Source organism: Rutilus rutilus (assembly GCF_951802725.1).
Source record: "Rutilus rutilus genome assembly, chromosome: 1".
Taxonomy (NCBI): Eukaryota; Metazoa; Chordata; class Actinopteri; order Cypriniformes; family Leuciscidae; genus Rutilus; species Rutilus rutilus.
Genome location: NC_140209.1, coordinates 14762961 through 14781424, shown reverse-complemented (window position 1 = coordinate 14781424; position 18464 = coordinate 14762961). Strand labels below are relative to the sequence as shown.

At 35.5% G+C, this 18464-nt stretch overlaps 2 protein-coding genes across 2 annotated transcripts in view; both read right to left on the bottom strand.

Annotated features, from left to right (window-relative positions):
* LOC311291021 (uncharacterized protein) overlaps window positions 1-18464 on the bottom strand; it is a 72199-nt gene that overhangs the window by 34317 nt on the left and 19418 nt on the right. The gene's annotated exons all lie outside the window — the stretch shown is intronic.
* On the bottom strand, window positions 394-14254 carry LOC311304187 (uncharacterized protein; the record flags this gene model as incomplete). Its single annotated transcript, XM_084431063.1, has 4 exons — window positions 14147-14254; window positions 5990-6263; window positions 2345-3998; window positions 394-571 (listed from the first exon to the last, which is right to left on the bottom strand). Exons 2-4 carry the CDS (start codon window positions 6045-6047, stop codon window positions 394-396), a joined length of 1890 nt encoding a protein of 629 aa, XP_084287189.1. The 5' UTR covers window positions 6048-6263; window positions 14147-14254.

Here is an 18464-nt window from a genome sequence, read left to right as displayed (position 1 = left end):
TTCTCTGGCTTTACAAATAACCCAGTGGTAATTTCCACTCTAAAAATCTGGTACCAGTTTAGAAGATATCTTAAATGTACTTCTCCATCTATTTCAGCTCCTTTACTAAAAAAAAACACGATCTGATCCCACGTTTTCTACATGGTATGACAAAGGCCTGAAAACTTTTAAAGATTTCTATAGAGATGGTACTTTCCGTAGCTTTGCAGACTTGTCAAGTGAAATCCGACTCCCGCCATCTCACCTCTTCCGCTATTTCCAAATCAGACACAGCGCTAAATCCTTGTTCCCAGCCTTTCCCTCATCACCCCCACTCCAATTGTGGGAAGAGTTTCTCTCTCCGGACCCCCCTCAGACGTCTTTAATTTCAGAGATCTATAACAAATTCCTGAATCATGATACCTCCTCCATCACTAAAGTTAAGGCTGCCTGGGAGGGTGAACTTGGGTTGGAGTTGCATGACACTTGGTGGGACGTTGCCCTCAACAAAATCCACTCTAGCTCAACCTGTGCCCGTCTAACTTTGATACAATTCAAAGTATTGTACAGGATCCATTTCTCCAAGGCACGCCTGTCGCAAATTTTTCCCACTGTCACCGAAAGCTGTGACAAATGCCATACCTCTCCCTGCAATCTAACTCATGTGTTTTTATTCTTGCCCGTTAGTTTTTTCCTTCTGGCAGAGGAACTTTGATATTATCTCTGAAACACTTGTGACGACTGTTACTATCTCTCACATATTGCCATATTTGTATGCCCAGAGGATTACAATAGATTTACATCAAAACAATTAGACATCTTTGCTTTCACATCTTTACTGGCGAGACGACATCTCCTTCTCCACTGGAAATCTACAAAAGCCCCCTCCAGCGCTCAATGGCTAAGGGATGTTATGTTTTTTCTGAAATTAGAAATTAGGTCTCGCACCACCCTGGTGCCCGTGAGCGGAAAATCCGCACTAGCAACTTTGAGCCGGTGGGCCGGCGGCCGCCGCATCAGGAAGTATCACGTGATATCAGGTCTCGCGATGTAAACAATTGCTTTACGGCCAAAAGAAATCTGCTCAAATACTGTCATTATTGCGCTCCATCACGCTGTCCGAACCCGAATGAAGAAGACGTTTTAAAGAATGTCCCATCTGCTTTGATGTCGTTGATCTACTAGCCTCTGGTGTCTGAGAATCACCAACGAGTTTTTACAACAGTGTTGTCAAATATCTATTCCGAAGCTGCGGGGGGAGCTCTAGAGAGAAACCTGCGAGCAAAAAGCGAGAATACAGCGAAGAAATCCCGAAGCTACTGAGTGCTGCTTTAAGTCATCTTATGTGTATTTGACATTCTTCTCAAGAGGCCTGTATTAAACCCCTGAAGAAGTGTGAAGCACTTTTATGATGGATAGATGCACTTTTATGGACTTTAAAATAGAAACAGCGATTCACTGCATTTTTCACATAATTCCGATTGTATTCGTCTGAGAAAAGAATGTCATATACACCTAGGATGAGTTGAGGGTGAGTAAATCATGGGCTAATTTTCCTTTTTGGGCGAACTATCCCTTTAAAATGCTGATCTCCCAGCGCTGCGCAGTAATGTTGTTTCGTGATCAAGATCGGCCCACGAGTAAACCGCTGTTTAGTATTGTTCCAAGCTGATCTTGAGTCTAGAGCCCTGCATAGTGCTGTATTTCTGCATTTACATGAGCGCCACCTACTGTCAGAGAGCAAATTTGTGGAATTTTTGCAATGGTCTGAACTGACAAATTAGACATTCCTGTTGGTTGAACACTGTGCTCACCACACACCGGCTTTAAGTGGAGAGGAGATATTTGGCTATAGAGTGATGTGTGTCTAACTTACACAGAAGAGACTTTGTTGCTCAGCACATGAAAATAAACGACTTACTGTGATTTCAGACTGTGTTGATGCGGTTTCTCCACTGTATGGATCTTCATGTGTAGCTTCAGGTGACTTTTAAAAGAGAAACTCTCTCCACACTGATCACACGTGTGCGGCTTCTCTCTGCTGTGGATCCTCTCATGTTTTTTATGATCTGCTGACTGAATGAATCTCTTGTCACAGTGTGAACACTTGTAAGGTTTCTCTCCAGTGTGGATCCTCTCATGGGTTTTCAGATGTGCTGACTGAATGAATCTCTTGTTACAGTGTGAACACTTGTAAGGTTTTTCTCCAGTGTGAATTCCTTCATGTGTTTTCAGATTTGCAGACTGACTGAATCTCTTGTCACAGTGTGAACACTTGTAAGGTTTTGCTCCAGTGTGAATTCTCTGATGCACTTTTAAATCACTCGCTGTAGTAAAAGTCTTTTCACACTCAAAGCACATGTACTCTTTCACACCAGTGTGAAATTTCTCATGTGTTTGTAAACTTTGCAGCAGTGAAAAACTCTTTCCACACACAGAACATGAATGCGGCTTCTCCTTCGTATGAACTGTCAAGTGTGACTTCAGGGCTGCTGACCAAAGAAATGTTTTGCCACACTGATCACATGAGAACGGCTTCTCTCCGGTGTGGATCCTCATGTGAGTATTAAGATTACTTTTGCATGTGAATCTCTTTTCACACTGATCACACATATATGGCTTCTCTCCCGTGTGGATCATCATGTGTCCTTTAAGGTGTTCTGATCGGGTAAAACTCTTCCCACATTGAAGGCATACATGTGGCTTCTCTCCAGTGTGGATCATCACGTGAACATCAAGATACTGTTTGCTTGAGAAACTCTTCCCACATTGATCACAGGGGAACGGCTTCTCTCCAGTGTGGATCTTCATGTGTCCTTTAAAGTGTGAAGATTGACTGAAACCTTTCCCACATTGATCACACTTAAACGGCTTCTCTCCTGTATGAACTCTCATGTGAACATCAAGAGTCTGTTTGTTTGAGAAACTCTTCCCACACTGATCACAGGGGAATGGCTTCTCTCCAGTGTGGATCCTCATGTGTTGCTTTAAGTGACTTTTAAAAGCAAAACTTTTTCCACACTGATCACACGTGGGCGGCTTCTCTCCAGTGTGGATCATCTCATGTGTTTTCAGATGTTCTGGTCGACTGAATCTCTTGTCACAGTGTGAACACTTGTAAGGTTTTTCTCCAGTGTGAATTCTCTGGTGCTGTTTTAAACTGCTCGCTGTAGTAAAAGTCTTCTCACACTCAAAGCACATGTACTCTCTCACACCAGTGTGAATTTTCTGATGTGCACGTAAATGACCAAGCTGTGAAAACCTCTTTCCACACACAGAACATGAATGCGGCTTCTCCTTCGTATGAACTCTCAGGTGTGTCTTCAGCTCTGATGCCCTAAGAAAAGTTTTGCTGCATTGATCACATGTGAACGGCTTCTCTCCGGTGTGGATCTTCATGTGACCCTCAAGACTTTGTTTGTATGGGAAACTCTTCCCACATTGATCACATGAGAACGGCTTCTCTCCTGTGTGGATCATCATGTGTCCTTTAAGTTGATCTGATCGGGTGAAACTTTTCCCACATTGATCACACTTAAACGGCTTCTCTCCTGTATGAACACTCATGTGAACATCAAGATGTCGTTTGCTTGAGAATCTATTTTCACAATGATCACACAGGAATGGCTTCTCTCGAGTGTGGATCCTCATGTGACGCTCAAGATTTTGTTTGTTTGTGAAACTCTTCCCGCATTGATCACACTTAAAAGGCTTCTCTCCAGTGTGAACTCTGATGTGAATCTCAAGACTACATTTACTTGTACAGCTCTTTCCACACTGAGTGCAGGTGAAAGATTTCTTGGCTCTTCTTTTCTTTAAAAATGTCTTTTTAGTCTTTGAACGACTCAAAGGTTTTTCTCCGGGTTTGACATGATGTTCCTCCTTCACTTCACTCAGTTCTTCACTCTCCTCCTCCACTTCACTCAGTTCTTCACTCTCCTCCTCCACTTCACTCAGTTCTTCACTCTCCTCCTCCACTTCACTCAGTTCTTCACTCTCCTCGCTCTCTTCCATCAGGTCTGAAATCGAAGAAAAAAAATATTAAATTTAATGTTCAGTAAATCAAAATAATTCAAAGAGAGAAATATAAAGTGAAAGGACATGAAAGTGAGCCCTGATGTAATCGTAGAAAGTAGACAACTGTTATGAAGTATTATGATAATCTGATGCCTTTTTATAAATTGATTAAATGTCCTTGAAACTTTCCATGAATGAGGTAAATTTATCTTCCAATTATTATTTTTAAAACATTATAGGCAATAATACCATGTTTCTTTAGCAAGAACTATTAAATATATTTGATAAATGACAATTATATAACATGATATTAACATTAAAATATACAATACTGCCATATTTTAACACCAACTTTGAGATTGATATTTATTTTACTAAAAATGTTTGATTGTTAATGGCCGTTCACACTAGACTTTTCCTTCTACTGACTTCCATTCATACGCATGTGAAAGTGGGACACCAGAAACACAAGCTCAAGTGAATAACCCTGTGAAAAATAACAAGCATTTTGCATTCAAGTAGAGTGGATTGTTTTTATTATTTATTATTATTATTATTATTATTATTAGTCCTGTCAGATAAAAGCATTGTTAACAGCATACATTTTTTTTATCGCAAGATTAACGTTCTTTTTGGCCTAGCAAACTTTGTAGTTTTTCACATGCCGTTGCAACAACTAGTAACACTAGAAAATAATGAGCTGTTTATTGCAGATTAAAAGGTCTACAGTCACTCGATTTTTATATTTTCTTTTTCAGAGTACTTACATTTTAATTATGTATTGGTATATAAAGACAGTTTAAACAAATTTGGAATGTTTTTTTTTTTAGAAAAATCCTACCTACCCTGCCTTTAACGCTACATTTTGAGTGGATGGCGAGTGTGAGACGCTGAAATGGATGCCAAGATTCTGAATGGAAAGTTTCATTTTAAAAAGTTGCCAAATGACAAGACCAAAATGATCTGTGATGGAATGCGAATTCTCTGATGCGATTATTTGCTCTGAGTGTGAATGTTAGTGTGAAGGGGTGCTTCTCTCAAACTTGCTTTTTCCAGCGGCATCCCCCCCAAGCTTTACTACTTTGCGTTTACTATGAGTAGCCCTACTATGAGTACAATTCTTGCATAGTGTGCCTTTAAAATGTTTGTAATGGGACAAAAATAAATCAAAGTTTGTAATCCAGGGACAAAATGTGTGATTAATTGCGATTAACTGCGAGATAACTATGACATTAATGCGATTAATCGCGATTAAATATTTTAATCGTTTGACAGCACTAATTATTATTATTTGTTATATGTTGAATATATGTTTGTAAAAAAGCTGCCACAGAGCGGGACGTAATTTCACGACAGTTGCAGCGTCTGTAGAAATTTCACATGCTCGAAGTGTAGAACGACCTCGGCTTTAACTAGTTTTAAATTAATAATTTTTATTAGCCTTATCTGTGTCCTACATGTTTTACTCAACCCTGTTACTCCTTACATGATTTTCCTCCTTTAAAAACAGAGCATTTCTTAAAACTATAACACCCAGGAAGTTACATCATCTGGGCTCTTTCTACTGCATGATGGGAGGACAAGAAAATAATCTCAATCCATTGTCTCAGTTTTACACAAACTGTACAGTGCTGATTCATCAACCCTATTATCAACGTTACTGTAAGAAGAATCTCTATGGCATTTGACAAATACAACTTTATCAGTAACTTGGTGTTTACTAATTATTCCTAAAAAAATTATCTTGTAAACTGTTGAAAATGACAAAAAATTAAATCTGAATTATTAAAATAGTATTTAGCTTGATCTGATGTTGACAATCAATATACAAATGTCTCAAACCTCCCTTTACTGACCAGTTGTTGAAGAAAAATCCCAGAACATTCTGTACCATTTCATAGTGTAACTGTTTATCTAAAACTGATGAAGTGCTTGAATGTTTCTAACATGAATGTTGTTCAGCATCATGAATGAATGAGGAATAAACACCAACCTCTTTGTTCTTCAGGATCTTCAGTGTGTTTCATTCTGCAGGGTTCTGGATCACTCATGTTCTCACTGTCCTCTTTAATAAACTCAGTCTTTGCAGATTTCAGCTCTTCCTGATGCTCTGATGCTCGTCTCCACTTGCAGCTGATGGGAATTTACAGCATTTATTGGGGAATTGCTGTGGGAGGAGCTTCACTGATGATGTGACTGATGTGGGAGGAGCTTCACTGATGATGCAACTGGTGTGGGAGGAGCTTCACTGATGATCTGCCCAAAATCTAAAATATATCAGTTACCGAGTTTGTTTTTATACTAAATGACACTACTATGCAACATATAAATAGCACTTCTAAAATAATACATTTGCAGAATGCCTTTTTATAAATTGATTATTTGTCCTTGAAACGTTCTATGAATGAGGTAAATTTGTCTTCCATTTATTATTTTTAAAATATTATAGGGACGAATCCGATGTTTCTTTAGCAAAAACTATTAAATATATTTGATAAATTACTCAATTATCTAACATGAAATTAAAATGTACAATACTGCCATATTTTGACAACAACTTTGAGATCGATATTTATTTTACTAGTTTTACGTTTTGAATTATTAATGGCCGTTCACACTAGACTTTTCACTGACTTCCATTCATACGCATGTGAAAGTGGGACACCAGAAACACAAGCTCAAGTGAATAACCCTGTGAGAAAAAACAACTCATTCATTATTTGTATTGCTAATCCTAACATTTTTCTGCTTCTACAGCTATACAGCTAAATAGAAATAAAGAAAAAAATATAAATCATTTTAATTCTTCCAAATATAAATAATGGTAAGAAAAACAGTTAAAATTATCAACACAGAAATAAATGTACAGATAGTAACCAACAAATCCCCTCAGTCTGCTGACACCAATGAAATGAGCTTTAAGTGTCAGTACAGAAGATCTGAAGACATCAGCATAATAAATGAGGTGAAAACAGGAACTACTGTCATGAAATAAAGAGTGTTTTCAGCAGATCTGTTAATATTGATGAGCCTCAGACTATCAACACTCATATTCAACACTCACATTCAACAAGCCATTCAGGATCATCAGCAGATCATCTCACTTTATTCTGAGTGTTTGCTGTTAGACACACATTATTTGAGTCAGGATACATGATAAAAGACTGTAAAACTGCTCTATTGAAAGACAATACTGTTATTTCTCACACTATGACATGGATAAAACATCAATAACACAAAACAATGTCACTCATCTTCATCAACAACTACAGATAAATAATTACAGCAGCATAATGTCCAGATCAATCTAAATATAGCTAGTTTGATCTTATAACTATAATCACTATAAAGTAGTTAGATCATTAAAATAATAATGCACATAATTCATATTTATATATATATATATATTTATAAGCACAGAAATTGAAAACGATCAAAAAACTTTCCAAATAGTTATGGGAACTAAGGGAATAGTTATGTTCCAAAGAGTTGCACTATTGTTCCTCTATTCATATTCATTACTAATGTCTCACGTGGCTCATTATAGGCTCAATGTAAAGCATTTAGCAGTCTCTGTTCCAGTATGACACTTGATTTTTTATTTATTTGATTTTCACTTGATTTATTTGAGATTGATTCCCATATCAATTCCCCTCACTGATCTCAAACTGACTTGACTTCTGTCTTGACGAAACAATCACACAAACGAACACAAAATCGCTCAGGTCTAAATATAGTGAAAACAAAAATAGTGAAACAAAGTTAGGGATATGAAAAAGACTGCAAAATAAAAAAGGAGATAAATTGCAGTTGAAATGAATAACTAAAAAATTCAAAAGTAGAAGTTAAAGGAACTACATAGGAATCCTAGCAGTGAAAAGAGCGCTGATAAGAAACTGGGATAAAGAGAAAGTTCCTGACAGAGTCTAGACTTATGGGCAAGTGAAAACAGCCGATCACTCCTGCTTTAAAATAATAGCTAAAGAAAAGAGGGATGGTTAAAGTCAGGAAAACAGAATAATATGAAACAATCGTATTATGAATTTAAGAGTAGAATAGAGAGAGAAAAAAATAATAAAACTATTAAACATCAGAAATAAAGAGACTAAAGAGAATGCTGGAAACAATAAAAAAGTCAGCAAGCAATAAAGCTCTTAAACTCAGAGATATCTGAGAAGGAGAGTGTAGAAGCAAAGCAGAGGAAGGATGATAGAAGGAGACCTTTGACTTCTGTTAGGAGAGGAATCCAGTCAGACAGCTGCAGTTCAGAAACCCAAAGAAAAATTATTGGAGCCGTAACAGATGTGACCAGAAGACAACAGCGCTTATAGAGATTGTATAATTAAAACAGCTAAAAATGTGAATTTAAGTTGAGAAGCTATGACATTGATTAAGTTGATATAGCTATAACAAAAGCTGAAAGCTATGGGCAATGTGAGAAGTTTAAAGGGTTAGTTTCTGTCAGTAATTACTCACCCTCATGTTGTTCCAACCCCGTAAGACCTTCGTTCATCTTCGCAACACAAATTAAGATATTTTTTATTAAATCTGAGAGCTGGATCCCTCCTCCATAGACTTCTAAGGGACTGAAACTTGCTGGCCCAGAAAATGTATTAAAGACATCGTTAATATAGTCCAAGTAACTCCAGTGGCTCGATCTTAAGTATATCAAGCGACGAGAATACTTTTTGTGTGCAAAAACAAACAAAAATAACGACTTTATTCCACTTTTCATTTCCTTCTCTCTGGGCCTCGGGTCTTTATAAACTTAAGATTGAGCCACTGGAGTCACTTGGACTATATTAAAGATGTCTTTAATACATTTTTTGGGCCAGCAAGTTTCAGTCCCTTAGAAGCCTATGGAGGAGTGAGACAACTCTTACGGGGTTGGAACAACTTGAGGGTGAGTAATTACTGACAGAATTTTCATTTTTGGGTGAACTAACCCCTTTAACAGGGACAGAGGAGAAATATTCGCAATGAAAGGAGATGTTAGTTAATGCATTTAAAGACCAGATTCCACTATTAAGTGTATGGTTATTAATAGAGGATAAAATACCTATAACAGATAGAGTAAGGTTACTAAGTGAAGTAGGTCGGAAAATCACAAAGTTGATACATTAGTAACGATCCTGACAGAGGTGGGAGTAAGTCACATGAACAAGTCACAAGTCTCAAGTCTTAACCTTCAAGTCTCAAGCAAGTCCAAGTCAATTTTGTGAAAAGCAAGTCAAGTCAAGTCATTAATTGAGTGATAATTGAACATTATTGAAGACACCTGATGATAACAAGCAGAATCACTGAAGGAGAAAATATCAAATTGTAAGTTACCATTATGGCGATTTGTGTTTGCTTTAGTTGGACTCTTGACCCATATATGTTTATTTTAAATTTTGTCTGACTGTTGTATCTGAGTTATAACTGCCAGATGAACAAAGCAAAAAAGTGATCTGATGGTGTTGGTTATATTATGACAATCATCATTTCAACTTGATCACTGAACTCATTAAGATCCTTATTTCTGACTTAGATTTACGTTGTTGGTTACAGCATAACTGTGATTCTGCATAAATATCCAGATAGATATAATACAAAGGATTTCTTAAAAGTTGTTTTGAAAAAAAAAAAAGATGAAAAAATCTTTCTTTTAGGCACACACAGACGTCAAGATTCAGTCTATGCATCTCAACAATGGTGACGAGCAGAATATTCAATTAGGAAAAGTAAATTACATAGACAATTCAGATCATAATTTATTCATACCGCAATGCATGATGGGAGCCATTAATGAGTTGTGATTGGTGGCAGCCACTGCAACATGCTTTATTATTGTCACCATTGTTGAGATTCACAGGCAGATTAGAGATTATTGATATCTGTGTTTTTAAATAAATTCATTTGAAAGTGTTTTGATCAGAACAATATTTAATAAATATTTTGAATTATATGAAAAATACTGATAATCATATGCTGTAGAATGGCAGAGCTGCTGTAATTATCAAGATAAGATACCTCAATAAATTTCATTTTTAAGGTTCACAACATGATTATGTCAAACCATAACCAACTCTATCAGATCACACTTTTCTTTGTTCATTTGACTGTTCTAAATCAATAACAGCAGACAAACAAAATTTAAGGTAAACATAAAATGGTCAAGAGTCCAACTAAAGCAAACACAAATCGCCATAATGGTAACTTACAATTTGTGATTTTCTCCTTCAGTGATTCTGCTTGTTATCATCAGGTGTCTTCAATAATGCTCAATCATCACTCAATTAATGACTTGACTTGACTTGCTTTTCACAAAATTGACTTGGACTTGCTTGAGACTTGAAGGTTAAGACTTGAGACTTGTGACTTGTTCATGTGACTTACTCCCACCTCTGGATCCTGAATACTGTAACTAAAAAACAAATAGAGGACAATATAGCCGAGTATGATTTAATGTCTCAGCATGTGAGAATAGTGAGGAAAACAGAATAAATGAATATAGAAACAAAAATTAAACCTTTGATAGCACAAAGTGTCAAGATGAATGAAATAAGGACATATAATACTCGTTTTAAAGCGAAACAGAGAGATGGAAATAAGTTTAGTATACTTAAAACACTTAGTATACTTTAATTCCCTGTTGTCACTGTAAAGACGCTTTGGTACAATCTACATTGTTAACAGCGCTGTATAAATGAAGATGACACGACTGAAAACAGAAGACTAGACTACAAAAGCCTGGCAGAACATAATGCAGGAATTTGTGAGGATGAAAATGAAAAACTATACAAAAGACAAGTTATATTTAATATGATAAATGGAGAAAGATGATCCCAGAGCAAAGAAGTCAGGTGATGAGTAAAATAGAAACCTCAAATATAAAAAAGATGTAAACAATAAAAACATCATTAGAAAAGAAATACAGCTTGATGAATATAAAGAGCAAAAGATAAAAAGAAGGAAAGGATACAGTGAAAAATGCTTAGCCTGTTGAAGAGAAACATTTGTGACCAATAATTAAATTGGTATTAAAGATTAGATTAAATCTAGATTAATCTAACGGTATAATAATCATTAAAAACGATGTAAACTCCTTTATTAATGGAAAAAATTGAATTTATTTTAGATAAAGGTGCTCAGGTGTCCTCAACAACAGAGCCAATGCAATTTACAGATAATGTTTTTATTAAGACAAGAAAAGTGAATGAGTAGGAGAAAAAATCAGCATTAAAATGATAAAAGGTGCAGACAATTTACACGCAGGAAGAGACTTAAAGATTAAAAGTAAATATTGAACAAGAATAAAAATGAATATGGAGTAAAATTATAGAATTAAAAGGGGAATTACTATGAGCTTCACAAGAAAATTTCCTTATAAAATATATAAGGGTTTTGGGTTATTAAAATATAAAACCGATTGTGGAGTAAAGACTAATAGTGATTAGTGAAGAATATGCCCATAAAAACATAAAGTGAGTTACATAAACTACCATGATAATATACAATTAATATAATGGGTACAGAAGAATTAAGGCAATACAGGAGTTATTTGAGAAAGGAGTTAAGGAAGATTACTTCTGCAATAACAAACAGTCCTTGTACAATAAATACCAAAAATAGATGAAACTTTTAGATAAGTAACAAATAAAGCATTAAACAGAAGAACAAAGTCAGATAGGCGTTATGGTATTAATGTGTTTGAACAATTGAGGGAAGGTTAATTTCTCTTAATATTGGATTTGGCTAATGGCTTTTGGTCAACTCCATTAGCAGAGGTTAGTCAAGAAAATATTTATTTTACTGTAAATAACAAGCATTATGTATATTAGAGATTAAAAAAGGGATATGTAAATTCCTCAGCAGTATTTCTATTTAAGAGTTACATGTGGAAGTTTATATTGATGATATATTAGTATATGTAATATAATCTAATCTAATCTAATATATATCATATATTTATATATTAATTGTCTTGCCAAGGCTGGATTAAAAAAATATATATGTGTGAGTGAATATACAGTATATAAAAGTGAAGTATTTAAATTTAGGATCTTAGGTATCTGTAGGAAACAAATGAATTAAGCAATCCATGAAAGAGCGGATAGCAGATCTACAGTAAAACCCCAGAGAGAGTTAGAAACATACAAAAAGTAGAGCGGCTTATGAATTATATGAGAGATATAATTCCTGAATTTAGTCAGAAAGATAGACTAATGCATGCTACAATAAAAGGCAATAAATTGTGTTTTAGTGAATAGGCAGAAAAAACACTTCAAGAGCGTAAAAAGCAATTTTAAGCTCTTAGAAGGAAGAGATGAGGAGAAGGCTCTTGAGGTTGAGCTATAGATATAGATTTAACTGGTTATCAATGGCAAGGAATAAGAAGAGCAATATACCAATATGTATAAGGTGTTAAAGCTGGGAAAATCCAGAAAAGACATTTCTTTCTGTAGAGAAGAAACTAGCAGATATTAGTAAAAGATATGCAGAATTACCAGGTCTTGCAAGAGAAAATAAATTAAATAAATAAATAAAGGAATAGACTAATTAATACTGATAAAACAATAAAGAGGCATTAAACTAAATATAAGTATAAAATGCAAAAACCCAAAATTATTTGAGCAACAATAGGATAATACTACTATTAGATCCAAATGTGAGGATATTAAATAAAGAGCGTAAAATGCGACAGAAGAAATATGAATGTATTTAAAGGTACGATATACAGCTAGATTTTTTTACAAGTTTTTATTATAACGGAGAGCAAAAAGGTTGAGGCAAGTTTAAATGAAAACTTAGACATTTGGAGAGAGAACATGTTCGTTAAGTTTAACATAAAACCTGTTGAACACCGTGACTTATGGAAGAAGATTAATGATCCAGTGAGGAATTTGGACCTAGCAGTGATTTATCAGCATGAACATTCAACGTGAAACACAGATATAGCTTTAAGAAACAAAGAAGTAGATAAATTAGCAAGAATAAAAAGAAGAATCATAATTTAAGAAAGTGAGACAGTTGTATTAAGAAAATACACGATTATAGGAAATATTCTGAAAACCTAAAAATGATAATATAGATAATTATATTAATAGGGGAAACAAAAATGATAAGAAGTGCTTATGTTAGAATCACACCAGAAAGAGTCGACCATTGGTGTGGATTGTAAATAGATGGACATTAAATCCTAGGTCAAAGTAGGAAAATAAATATATATTAGTAGCAGTGGATAGTCTTTTGGTAATAAAGACACTATTGTAAATCCCTTTATAAAAGCAATAGAGGAGTTACTGACAGCATGCTTTAGACCCGAGAATATTAGGCTTGATAATATAACATACTTTGTCAGAGGAAAGTTAGAGGTTATCTGGAAAACAAACTGTTTTGCATAAAGATTTGCGGTATATGCGCCAGAAAGTAATGTAACTGTAAAATGTGCAGTGGGAACTTTAAAAAGTTTCTTTAGAGCAAATCATAAGGACATAAGATGGGATGAAAAGATTGAGGAGTCATTAAATTATAATAATTTAACTAATGTAAATCAAAAAGATAAAGAGAAAAATAATGACAAACGTCAGGTTGTGTGGATAAAATTTGATGATAAGAAGTTAATTACTAAATAGTGTTACTAATAGTATTACTAGTGTTGTTTTTGTTTCTGTAATTGTTTTGTAATTGTTTCTGTTTGTATTTTAATTGTAATATGATATGCAACTGCAATCGCTCATTTCTTAGACTGGGTGAATGTATATTGTTCATCTAAGTATGAACTGATTGTTTGTTCTTTACTGTTATTGTGAAGCGTCCTTGAGCTTGGGAAAGACGCAATGTAAATTAAACATATTATCAATTAAATGTTTTAAGGATTTAATTACTAAGAGAGATACAGTATAAAAAAAAGAGTTGATAAACATGCAGTATGGTTTGAGAAAATGAGCTTTGGAGTAAGAAGAATTTGATATTAGTGGAATAAGAAAGGAAGGAAGGTAGAATTACCTTTGTGGGGAAAAAAAGAAAAAACATTGTATCTTACAAACAGTGTAAAATAACAAATTAAAGACCAAAGAAAATAAAGAAAAAGAAAGAGTATAAAATACTTCTAACATGCTCTTTTAATTAAAAAGAGTAAAACGATATAAAGAGATAGGTCTCTTACCTTTATTTGTGATAACTGCGTTAAAGATCCTAGAATAGAGCAGAACAAACTCATTCCAGCGTGTGTGTGTGTGTGTGTGTGTGTGTGAGAGAGAGAGAGAGAGAGAGAGAGAGAGAGAGAGAGAGACAGCAAGAATGCAGATTTATGGGGTAATAAAACTACTGATAGCGTGTCTCTGGATGGAGCAAAGTTAAAGAAAATAAAATAAGCAAAGTTTAATATGAATAAAAGTGTTTAATAACGTGTCATATATGAAACAAAGCTAAATATGAAATGAGACTGGACATGGCAGAGCAAGTAAATGAGGCTGTAAACAAATAATGTAAACTTGTTGGCAATGGCTTGGATATCTAACACCGTAAGTATATGAATGAAGAAAACCCAATTTAAAGAGAAAAATCATAAAACAAGAACTTGGAACTTCAGAAGCAAATACTGAAGAGTTTAAGAAGGAGCCGAATGATTAATGACTAAGAGATGTCTTACAGAGAGCTCAACTTTATGTTATATCTTTCAGGAGATAGAGTCTGGATCGAGATGTTGGGCTAACAGAGTGTCCCAGAATAACACAACGACAGGAGAAAGGCTTGTTTAAGTCAAGTGTTGTGGTAACATTGATAAACATAGCAGTAGTCATGGTGGTGTTCTGGGTTGTAGTCAAAATTTTAATAAGAATTTGACTATAATAAATCAATAAAACACTGTGGAAAAAAGGTGAGACATACATCCTGGCTACAAAAAGGATGCAACCTTTGTGATAGACAAAGAGATTGATATGGAGCACCTTGTTTCAGGAGATATCGTAAAGAGATATCAGCCAGAGAGGAGAAACAGGATTCTCCTAAGTTCTCAGTCTTTCTCATTAAACCAATGACGGCAATGAAATTAAGACCATTTTACCAATCGCACTGAAACACTTAAAATGATACCAAACATGAAAATGAAAAAACAACACATTCACAAGATACATCATATGTGATATATAGACATTCTTAATGATCTTTCAGTGTCTTGAGGAGGGAGAGGGGGGATGAGTTGAAGTCACACAAGGGGAAAAGGAGATAAGTTTGGTCAGGGCTTTGTCCTGTGCTCTGTCTTTGCTATCTCCTGTCCAGGCTGCATTTTATGGCTTTATTGCAGGATGAGCTTTGTTTTATCAGGAAAATCAGTCCTTACAGCCTTAACAGGAGGAACATGGCATGCACAACATACTGGTAGATAAACATTTATTATATCTAGAAAAATATAACTTTATTCATTAATAACAATTGAACATTGTAATTAATGAGAAGAAGTAGAAGTAGTTATGAAATGGATCAATATACTTTGGATTATAATGTATTTATAGGACTTCAGAAAAACTGCAAGAAGACGACTGTTGTTAAGACATCAGAAGTGCTGGATTGCAAGTAGAGATGATGAATGCATGTCTTTAAAATGTTATTTGTACAGAAAGCTGATTTTGAGATGGCAGACCTATGTAAAGAATGGTTTTGGTAAAGTGAAGAATATATGTGGTATAATGACAGTGATGGACTGATGGAATATTGTGTGAAAGCATTCGAGTTGATAATGTATTTTAGCACAGATGTGTTTGAGAGATATAGAAACGTTGAAGATGACCAGCTGTTTATACATGAGTTTCATGGTAAATATACCATGGATGTTATAAGAGTGATCAAATTTGATGAAGCATTTTATCTTATAGACAAAAACATTGATGGAGTCCCGCAAGAGACAAGATCAAACACGCCAGACACAATTGTCTCATCTGAGCATTGAGAAGAAACAAGCGGCCCAAGGGAAGGTAGTAATACCCCAATCCTTAATTCCAATGATCAGTTCTTGCAAGATTTTTCTGATTAAAGGAAAAGGCCGTACCTTTCTGTGTGAAGCCTCTAAGGGACAATTGATTGGAGCATCTTATCATGAGATTACAAATGGTAGACTGATGCAAAGTAAATTTGGATGTTATTTGACCATAATAAAACAAAGTACAAACACCTGGCCTTCTGGAGATTTAGAACAGGGAAACATAATTGAAAGTAAAGTAATGAAGCCGAAAAATTAACGACCCTGGGTGGAACGTTACATGAATGTTTTTTAGATGACTGTCCTAACAGAGTCAGGACAAATATATACTAAACTAAGAAAGTATGATAAAAACAGACAATGTTACATGCAGTACCTGAGTTTGAGAATAAAAGAATAATTGTGAAATAGAAAAATTGCATGAAGGGGCTGTTATGTAATATGCACTTATTCTATTATGATTATGTCTTTTGGTATATGAAGTGCTGATGTGTTGGCAGTGAACCACAGTTGTAACCTTATTGAAAAGTGGTTTTATAAAAGAAGTTACCAGGAGTTGTTAAAAGAAAGTGTTAAATAATGAAAGACACTTGCATTAATTATTGTAACCATGTTTTATAAAGAAAAACACTGCAATTGTTGTTGTAAAATCATTTATTGAGAAAATGGTTTATAAAGAAAAACATACCACACTGATTGTTGTAAGCATTTATGAAGCATACGGCAGAGTAGAGAGAAATTGAAAATGTATTAGTTAGAGCTTTGCCAAATAAAAAAAAAAAAATGCAATCATTACCGTCTGTGTGTTGCAGACGAGATACAGAAGATACAGCGATGAAGAAAAGGTTTAGAAGAAGGAGGACGGAGAGTCAAAGGCTTTAATGACCAAGTCCTTTCAAGGAGGGGATGACCAATGAACAAGTTTTAGGGAGTTTCCAGGAGATTTCTGAAGATGTCAAAAAGTTGATGGACTTTAAAAAGAGCTGGAATGACATGTCCAGACGCTGATTCACCAAGGACAGCCTCTCCAGTGTTAGATGCCTTGCCATTGCGCCTCATGAAGATGAAAGCTTGTAAATTATTTGGTTTTGATTTACTTTTATTTTATATATTAGTAACTTTTATGTGAACTAGTTTACCTGTATTTAATAATATATATAGGCTATATATATATAATTTAAATTAAGAAACTTGCCTGCCATAAGTCTCTGTTTACAAAAAGATTGAGCTGAACTGACCACGGAGAAGTCTTCTGTGATCTAAATATTGTAAGTATGGAAATTCAAAATGCTTATTATTTAGGACAGATTTGACTTACTTTACCTAACTATATATATATAAGGTCCCATGAACCCACTATTTGTCTGATTACCCACTATTGAGGGCAAATGACCCCCGACCCCACCAGACCGCTCCCAAGCCACGTCCACGTCCCATGAAACCGTTTTTTTGTCCGAATACCCACTATAATGGGCAAATGACCCCCGACCCCAGCAGACCGCTCCCCAGCCACGTCCACGTCCCATGAACCCGTTTTTTGTCCGATTACCCACTATAGTGGGCAAATGACCCCCGACCCCCGCAGACCGCTCCCAAGCTACGTCCACGTCCTATGAACCTGCTATTTGTCCGATTACCCACTATTGAGGGCAAATGACCCCCGACCCCCGCAGACCGCTCCCAAGCCACGCCCCCATCCTATGAACCCGCTATTTGTCCGATTACCCACTATAGGGGGCAAATGACCCCTCCAGACCGCTCCCAAGCCATGCCCCCATCCGACTAACCCGCTACTTGTCCGATTACCGACTAAAGTGGCCAAATGTACGGTTGACCCCCGCAGACCACTCCCAAGCCACGCCCCCATCCCACGAACCCACTATTTGTCTGATTACTCACTAAAGTGGGCAAATGACCAGTTGAACCATGCTGAACACTGCAGAGCCCCTGCAATTGCAATGTATTAAATGGATCATCACCATATGTGGTGTATCTTACATGTGTATCTTTCCCGGAATTCAACCAGCCATTCAATAAGCTCAATAACTAGCCGGTCAATAACCTAATTTTAAGCCATGGGATTTTGTGTACTATGCAAGATTTTCCTACTATCTAAAAAAAGCCATGATGTCTGTTTACCACCGCATTAAGATGTAGGCTATTGTTGAAATCATCTCAATCATACCTGATTCATGAATGTAATAAAGTTTGATCTAGGTTACCTAATCTGCCTTTTGTTTTTATATGTAGTGCTCATGCACCGGGTTTTTCTGGCCTCTGTCTAGTTACGGGCCATTTGCAAGGAAGTTTTATATTATATGTCATATTGTGAAATACTGGCGTCTGCCACCAGACAGATGGACGCTGAGGAAAAAGCATTATAAATGTATTTTTATTTGTCGTTTTGGTCTAACATAAAATAAAAAAATAAAAAAAAACATGAAAAGTGCTTCTCCCCATTTTTTGGAGACAACTGTCTCCATTTGTTTATTATGCAACAAAGATT